This window comes from Vitis riparia, chromosome 6 (genome assembly GCF_004353265.1).
Source record: "Vitis riparia cultivar Riparia Gloire de Montpellier isolate 1030 chromosome 6, EGFV_Vit.rip_1.0, whole genome shotgun sequence".
In the NCBI taxonomy this organism is placed as follows: Eukaryota; Viridiplantae; Streptophyta; class Magnoliopsida; order Vitales; family Vitaceae; genus Vitis; species Vitis riparia.
Genome location: NC_048436.1, coordinates 8,410,231 through 8,419,530, shown reverse-complemented (window position 1 = coordinate 8,419,530; position 9,300 = coordinate 8,410,231). Strand labels below are relative to the sequence as shown.

General features: G+C 32.5%; 1 protein-coding gene across 4 annotated transcripts; it reads right to left on the bottom strand.

The window, feature by feature from the left end:
- Positions 1-3,820: 3,820 nt before the first annotated feature.
- LOC117915643 (disease resistance protein RPM1-like) lies at positions 3,821-7,531 on the bottom strand. Of its 4 annotated transcripts, none has more exons than XM_034831259.1 (3): positions 5,658-7,531; positions 4,713-5,510; positions 3,821-4,106 (listed from the first exon to the last, which is right to left on the bottom strand). In XM_034831259.1, exons 1-2 carry the CDS (start codon positions 7,519-7,521, stop codon positions 4,741-4,743), a joined length of 2,634 nt encoding a protein of 877 aa, XP_034687150.1. In that variant the 5' UTR covers positions 7,522-7,531; the 3' UTR covers positions 3,821-4,106; positions 4,713-4,740. The 4 variants fall into 4 exon arrangements, with proteins under 4 accessions (XP_034687150.1, XP_034687149.1, XP_034687147.1 ...); XM_034831258.1 differs by having other exon boundaries at positions 4,713-6,200; positions 6,303-7,531; XM_034831256.1 differs by having other exon boundaries at positions 3,821-4,118; positions 4,713-7,531.
- Positions 7,532-9,300: the final 1,769 nt, after the last annotated feature.

The window sequence follows — 9,300 nt, the reverse complement described above, 5'->3', positions numbered from 1 at the left end:
TTTCTTAAGGTCAGAAGCAAGAAAATTAGAGACACTGAAGATATGAATTAGGAGGATAACCATGTTGACTTCGGGACCACAGACCGAGAATTATCAAAATGTGAGTGAGCCCTACACTCTGCATGGTTCTGGAGCTGGCAATTTGATTTTTGATCTTGTTGGCTAGTCAATCATTCTCAGACAAAAGACAAGGTTTGTGCACAGTGGAGTTCAAGATCTCATCCATCAATGTATGATTTCCTTCCCTGGGGATCGAGAAGGCAAGACATGTATGACAATCCGACAGAAGGATTTCTTTATCATTTGGGTGACCCAGAAACATGAAGTTTAATTAATCTCTGCATTCTTATGATAAAAAAGTTGTTTGCATATTTGTCTAGTAATTTATATTTACTTTTGAAATAAATAATAGTTAAAAATAGTCATTACATTTCATTAGAATAAAAAATAATAATTTTTTTTTCATAGTTTTAACCCTAATATGAGAAATTGTTTTATTAAATAAAAATTTAATCACTTCACTTCAGTGACATACTTTTGTTTCCAATGTTACATGATAAGTATAAGGTTGAATTTGTAGATTTTTTGGGCCATCTCTGGCCCACTTTGCCATTTAGTGGTGAAACTTCTTGGGCCTCAAGAAGCAGTTCACGACCCAGTCCTGTTGCAAAACAGCCTCCTAAAAGCTGCACCAACCCAGCCCCAACCAGTGCTGGTCATGCTAGTCGTTGCTCTATTTGCACTAAATATACCAGTATTTTTCTTTGAAAATCCGATGTGGGGTTGCCTCTTGAAGAGTCGAAAACACAAAAAAGCTTCAAGATAAAGGTTTAAACTTGGGTCTTTGGTGTGAAACAAATTGGCCCTCACTAATCAGACCAAATGTAATTTAATATATATGTATATATTATAAGTTGAAAATTAATTAAAATAAATTTTTTTATAAATAAGTTAATTTTAATTATATTAGTATGTATTTTATATAATAAATTAAATACAAGATAAATATAAATTTATAAATAAAGTTTTCAATATTTCTAAATAAAAATATTAAATACATTCTTATTTTAAAATTAATGTGTTTTCAAATTCAATATATTGTTGTCTAATGTTATAAATTCATCATGCATGTATTAATTTTTTTTCCTTACAACAATTGTAATGTATATATTATTATTTTTTATCCTCTTTTAAAATTAATTAATTTCCGTCAATCAATATTTTTTATTAAAATACTTATTGATATCTTTCTATATATCCCGATATATTTATAAAATTCAACTACCAATATATCTATATAAAAATTGATATTTCCATCCTTGTGTGCGCAACCATAAACACATAAAAATGACCACATATAGGTTAACATAGTTCAACCCTAAAAAAAAAAGTTTCTCAAAAGGCTTCATCCCCATCTACTGAAGCACCCCTATTCCCTCTAGAGAACACATCACCACACGAGTCATGCTTTTAATAGTCAACTCCCAAATATATTGAAACACCCAATATCACTATAAGAAAAGAAAATGCAAACAAGAATACCTTTTACTTCCTAAAGTGTCATCTCTATCCTATCATTGTATATCTTAGTCAATAATGACGATTTTAGCAAGTGTCATCTTTAGCTAGTGCTTTCAATGATGCTTTAAGAAGCATCATCTTTTAATGATGTTAACAATGATAACTAATTGAACATTTTTTCTTATTAAAAATAATATTTTTTATATTTTTGTTTTTGGGCAAACCAATGTCCTTTTATGGCTTGTAAACACAAATAAAAAGAATAAAATAAGGAAAGACTATAGGTTATCCCCACGAACAACATTGGATTGTATAGGAATTAATAATTTGGAAAAAAAATTGGCCTTGTAACAACAATTTTTATTTAAATTCAATATTGGATTATATTTTATGAAAAGTTGAAATAATAATATATGAAGTGAATAAACAGTTCCAAAATCAAATCACAGCCCTTAAAATTGTGACTTTTAGGGCCTTCGTTGACCTTATTTGAAAAGTGAACTTCCATAGATTTGGTGTAGGTTGTAGAAGAAAAGTTATTTCACGGGTATTTGTGCAATTGCTCATTATTTCATTGGTCTTTTTGCAATTATTCATAATTTAAAGCATGGTAATGCATTTGCTCATAATTTTAGAGATCTTTTTGCAGTTAGTCAAAATTGTAAAGGTATTTGTGTGATTACTCAAAATTTTAAGGGCATTTGTGTAATTACTCATAATTTATGCAAAAGAACAATGAGAACTGAAATTTAAAAACATGGAAAAATTTATATAAAATCACTTATTGTAATTATCCAAGCTTGTTTTATTTTATTTTATTTTTTAAATTTTGGTCGTGTTCAATAAATTACTATTGTCTAATTGAATGCATTAGAGAGTACCTCCACAATAGCAACGTGTTCGTAATAAATCAACACTAATCTAGGAAGGAAAAATCAATAGAGAAAGAAACAAGGGCAAAATGGCTAATCCACGGGAAATTTGTAATCATCAAGGTTACAAAAATTTTGTGAGGATAAATTGAAGGATTGATATTTTCCGATTTTAAACGATTTATACATGAGTCTTTCAAGTGTAAGGCAACCTTTAAACCACTTGAGCAAACATGCCCTTATTATTTATGATGAACTACATATTTTATATTTTATATTTACACCTAAATTTTATATATATTTTAAAACTAAAAATATTTTTTTAAAACTAAAAATATTTTAGTTTTAAAAATATTTAAAAATATTTTTTGAATTATCATATTTTTTAAAATTATTGTAATTTTTTTGTAAATCCAAAAAAAAAAAATTCTTGCCACTTCCAATATTTTAATTCCAATGGATCCATTTCCAATTAGGTCTAATTACATGATACAATGACTTTTATATTGGACATTGATTTTATAAACCCATCCTACGTTTCCAACTGGGTTCAATTATCTAATGTATTCAGCTTAGATACCCATTGACATTATAAAACCAATCCACATTTCCAATTAGGCCCAACTATCTATTATACTAATCTTGGGCAGCCCATTGAGATACTTAAACCAGCTCATACCCTTAGTTGACTTTACTTTGACATGTTATTTGATTTTCAAAAAATTGAGAAGCAACTTCCATCAACTTCTATTCCAATCTTCTTTTGTGTAATTGATGATGAATTGAGGTATTCAATAATAAAGATGATATTTCAAATGCAAATAGGCCCTGGTTCTACGACAAGTCTTTTGATTTCAAAGAAGACATGTAAAGGAAGGAAAATAACAAGAAAAGGAAAGGTGAAAAAAAAAAACTTCAAATTCATTTAACTTATGTTAATTTTTTTATAAAAAGATTAAATAATTTTAAAATATATAAGTTTCTAAGTAATTTTAATTATATTGATTTTCTTTTATAGTTTTCACAACTAAACCATTCCAAAGCAAAAATCTTCATTCTAGTATTCTAATCAAGAAAAAATGGCTCTAGGTGGCCCACAAAAGTTATACCACAGGCTAGTGGGTCTATAAATGTGAACTAGAGAAATTGTTTATAAAATCAAATCATTTTTCATCCAAATAAGGATTGGTTAGTTGTAAATGAAAGAACATTGCATGCTCAAAAAGTGGGTATGTCAAATGTCTTTTTAATTTCTCCTGTCTCAATAGTAGTTAATGCATCTGTAAATGACATAACTAACCCACATACGTTTTGGGTATCAACTATCTCTATGATTTCATGATTTATAATGCTTCAATGGCACTTCCATATATTAACATGGGAGATATTGTGAAAGCATTGCACTTCCCAAAGGAGCAACAAAGAAATAGTCCAGACCCATCAACATGGAGACATGGTTTAGGTTAAAAACCTAAACAACCATACCACCAACAATTCCTATTGATTGATTCAAACCTTAAACAGTATTGCATAATCTAGAAGCTGGGATTTCCTCTATCCCTGAAGGGAAAGTAATAATAATACATGGAAAAGGAGAAAAACATCACATCAACCTTATATGGGATGCTCAAAGAAGTGTCCTTACACAACTTGATTTTCAGTAACAAGAACTTCAAACTTGATCAGTGCCCAACAGTTATCACCAATCACAACCTACAATCATCACTGAAATTTCATTAGGTCACGACCAACAACCACAACTATATCTCAAGTAGAACTGGACCAGGAGTAACTCAAGGCCATCCATCTGATCAGTCTTAAACTTGGGACTTTTTCAAACTGAATGAAGTATTTTAAATGGACTGCTACTTAAATGATTGATTAAATTCTAAATTTAGATGTTTCAAATTTATTAATGGGTCAATTACATTATAGACTATGTTTTTTGATTTATGCAACAACTATATTGGAAGTGATGCAAATATAATACTTCAAATTTTCCAAAAATTTCAAATGGTAGAAGAAGACCATTTTGCAGAGTTCAAAACTTTTTTGTATTATTTAAAGAAGATTATCCTCCACATGTAAATCTAAGTAATATAACTATATATGTAACTGATAATTAGGTGGATTTAATTAGTTGAATTGACCTTCAGTTACCTGCGATCTCAACTCAAGCAAAAAAAGAAAGTGCAACCAGACATGGGACAATTCCCACACTGTGCCCAGCCAAATTAGTTAAATTTTGATTCAACTTACTCAAAGAGGTAACTTCATACCAACTAAAACAGCATGAAAGTTTGCAATAAATTAACTCACCCAGGATTTGGAATGATGTTTTTGGTGGTCATCTTAGTCTCACGGTGTAGTAGCCTCCATCATAGGAAAAGTGGAAAAAGACATTGGGGACATGTTCAACTATCTGATAATTTTGTCCATGCTCTGGTAGCATACTAAATGCGAATTCTTCTGACATGCCCCAAAAATCAATACCTGTAAGGGTTTTGAGCAGGCGAATGCCAGGTGGCACCTCCTCCAGTTGTGGGCTAGGCCCAATTTCAAAATGTTTGAGTAGAGGCAGTGCTCCATCGCGTATTTTCAGGGTTTTCAGTCCCTTCATGTCTCTGAGTCGTAACCGTTCTAGTTTCTGAAATCCTAATTCCGAAAAACACAAACATTCACCGTCGTATGCATTGCAGAGTTCAACCTCCAATAGATTAGGCAGAGGTTGGAGGACTTCCACTGGATCATAGCTTAACCTGGACCTTCTTAAACATACACGAACTAGACTTCGAAGTGTGGTAAGCCATTCTGGCAACTTGCTTAAGCATCCATGGAGAAAGAGAGTTCTAAGATATCTGGGTGGATCAGATATAGTTTCTAACTTGAGAATATCATCATCCCTTGCACATATGCATAAAGCTTCAAGGTACTTCATATTTGACATGGAGGCACAAAGACTTAGCCCGTCTTCTTCCATAAGGTTTGTAATGCCCAGCTTTCTCAACTGTTTCAGCTTTCCTAGCTCCACAATTAGGCCCTTCCCGTGATTTGCCTCCACATAACACAGCTTCTGCAACTCTACCATACTGCCAATCCCCTCTCCTACATGTATTCCTTTAACAGAAAGGCATTGCCATTCAGGATGGTGGTTATAAGAATAGGCTAGAATATGGCGCAGCTTTTGAAGCTTCTTGATCTCAACTGGAAGCGCATCCACGAGGGAATGTTTCAGATCCAAAGTTTGCAGGTTTTGTAACTTACCTATGGACTTTGGAAGCATCTTGACTTTTGTCCTCCTCAGACTTAAGTACCTCAAGTGGAACAGATTTCCCAAATCTTCTGGAACACTATATAGAGGAGCTTTTTCAAAATCCAATACTTTCAAAAGCTTAAAGTTGGTAAGGGATGTACCTGTAAAGAGCATGGGCACTGCATGAATGTCAAAAAGCAAAATTGAGCGAATCTGTGGGTTCCTATTAATAGCCTCCACAACATTATCTGTGCTTTTTTGAACTGATCCACGCCGAAATTTTCCATCAAAGCTTGAGTCTTCTTCCCCAAAAGAAATACAAAAACTCAACTCCTCGGCCTTTCTGAGGATAATCTCACGCATCAAATCATGGACTCTGCAACTTCTAACTTTCCCTCTATAATCCACGTGGGACAATTGAACCAAGCTTCTATGAATCAGTTCAGTCAAGTATTCTTCGGCAACCTGTTCCAATGTTATTCCTCTCTTTCCTTTCACAAATCCTTCAGCTATCCACAGTCGGATGAGTCTTCCACAATTAATGGAGTAGTCCTCTGGAAAAATGGCAAAGTACAAGAAACAGGACTTGAGGTAGTGAGGCAAGTCATCATAACTGAGGGAGAGAATTTTAGTGATACTTTCAAGATGGGGATTACTTTCTAATTGGGAACCAAGGCTATCATTAAATTTCTGCCATTCTAACTCATTCTTCTCTTTGGTTGATAAAGCACCGCCCATTGCCACAATTGCAAGCGGCAATCCTTCACATCTTTTAACAATATCAAGGGAAATTTTCTCTAATTCAGGAGGACAGCAACAACCCTGAAATGCCTTCTTACAGAAGAGTTCCCAGGAACTTTCGGGAGGTAGAGCTTGAAGATTGTGGATATAATGAAATGAAGATTCTTTAACAGCACAACCTACTTCAGCATTTCGTGTTGTAATTACTATCCTGCTGCCTCTTTTGTTTTCTGGTAAAACATATCTAATAAATCTCCAGAACTCTAATTTCCAAAGATCATCAAAAACAACGACATACCTTTTATCCTCCAAATACTCCCTAAGTCGAGTAATAAGAGACATCTCGTCCATTGCATCGGTACCATCAGGAATTGACTCTTTCCTTGCTTGATAGAATTGCTTTATCACGTTCCGAAGTACCTCCTCCATCTTGAATGACTGAGACACAGTGATCCAAGCATGGCAATCGAAGCGTTCCACCATCCTCTTGTTGTCATAAACCTTCTTGGCAAGAGTTGTCTTGCCAAGCCCGCCCATGCCCACCACCGAAATCACTGTTCGTTCTGGAGCTCCCTCTACCAGCCATTTTATCAATTCACCCTTGTGAGATTCAATACCCACAATTTCGGCGTCTTCGATGAAAAGAGATGTCACTCCCGGGTCATGCCATGGAACACTTGTACCACTGCAGCTGCCTGATCCTAGGTCAAATGAACTAATAAACCCAAAAGTTGAACTTGCTTCCTTCAGTTTACCCACCTTTAGCTTGAGATCCTGGACCTTGGAGGCTATCTCATGGCGTGGCTTCAGTTTCGGGAGTAGGTGAGAAATCTTACAGAGGAAACCAAGGACCCCACGCCGATGAGGGCGATTTGCAATGTGAAGTATGTATTCATCGACGAGATCTTCTATGCAATAAGCCGTCTCCCTTAGTTCTTGGACCCAAGTTTTAACGCCTTGGCTGGTGTCTCGTTTCTCGGCCTTTGCATCTGCATCCTTGAGGAAAGCTTGGATGTAGAGCAGCTCTGTTTTGATACCTTCAACTTCGGTGTGGACACCTCTCAATAATCTGGCTTCATCAGCGAGCAAGGAGAGCAACCTATCGGTGACTAAAGTGACGGCGATCCCTGCCATCTCTTCCTCCTAACCGACTTCTGGAAGGCAGACTAATAATGAATGCTATGAGTTCTTGACCCAAATCCTCTTGGTCTTTTTTTAACTCACCCACTGGGAATCTAGTCCATCGCATAATGTTGTTTTATCAAATTTTAATTATATATATATATATTTTTTGTATTTTATATAATTAAATCAAATATAAAAAGTACCGCATTTTCCTATAATTAAAAAAAAAAATAGTAATAATCAACAACTACATGACTTTTCCTTTCACAGCCCCTTTTGGCTTTTTCTCTCCTTAACCATACATATCTTGGACACCACAAACAAACAATGAACTAGCCGCACTACTTGCAGCTCATGAAAGTGATGTAGCAACTCAGAATGGTGATTACATCGAGAGGATCTCTGTGTTTTTATTTATTTATTTTTATATATTTTCAAACTTTTAATTTTTAGTTTTGAATTTTAATTGAACCTAATTATTAACTTTGAAAATTAGTTTGATTAATTAAAACATATTTGGTCGTAATTAAAACTAAAAGAATTAAATTGTTGCACCAATAATTCTGTAATGTTGGTAGTGATTTAATTTTTATACATTTAATATTTTTAATTATATTTAACTAAATCAATTTATCTCAAGTTTAACTCTTGATCTGTACCTTGTTATCTTAATTATAAAAATATGTTTATTATAAATATAATTTCTCATAGCAATCTTAAATGAAAAATATTTAAAGCTCATTATAATCTATAAATAATATTAATAAAATGAAATATTATTTGTTAACATTTTCAATTAATACAATTAAATGGTTCCTTTTTATGTAGTTGTATTATTTTATTAAAAATATAAAAAAATGATATATAAAACTTTATTAATACTTTTTATTTAATTCTCTAAAATGAAAAATGACTCTAAATTAGATTTTTAACTTATTCAAAGGGATTTTTTTAAAAAAAGAAAAAAAGAAAAAAAGAAAAAACTACTAGATCGAAATGATAAAATGTCAAATACATTTAAAAAAAAAAAGGTCAATTAGCAATAGGTCTACAAATTGGGTGTATTTAGATCAAGCCAATTCGATTTTATGAGGTCCTAAACCATTTTACCACAACTTTTATAAAGCAAGGCATGCTTTTAATAGAGACCAAAAAAAGAAGCAGGTATTGATTTAGGTAGGCAAAAGATGATGCTTTAACATGGATTTTCCTCTTCTACAATTACAGAGACATGTGAAAATTTAAAATAATTAGATTCAATTGAAAACAAATTATTGCAATGCAATGAAAAATAATTAAATAAGAGAACACTTGTAAAAATAACACCAATATGTATGGTTAGTGGAAGCTTTAGATTGTCGATACAAAGGTTAGGCATTTTAAAACTTTGGACCTAAAAAGGAAATTGCAAGTGACCGGTGAATCAGTCAATTTTATTAATAAACATATAACATTTGATTTGTTTAGTTCCATAAATCCATGAAGATTACACATGAAGAAAATGTCGAAGTAATTTTAAAATTAAAAATTGAAATTTATTGTGCATATATTCACATATGCATAACTATTGGATATGGAGGTATCCTAATAGCTTTTTAACTAAAAGTTAAGAATTAATATATTTTGTATCTCTATTATTAATGTTTTTTTATTGGTTTGCATTTTTCTTTTTTGTTTGTGTCAACTTTTTCAATAGTTTGTTGTCTTATTTGGTATTTTCAATTTTTGTTTCAAATGATGTTAATGTCTCTCCTACCCCTCTTGAGGTAAAATAAAATAAAATTGAGA

Bases quoted from the DNA above. Each gene is read 5' to 3' on its own strand.
- LOC117915643 (XM_034831256.1), bottom strand. From the start codon at position 7,521: ATGGCAGGGATCGCCGTCACTTTAGTCACCGATAGGTTGCTCTCCTTG.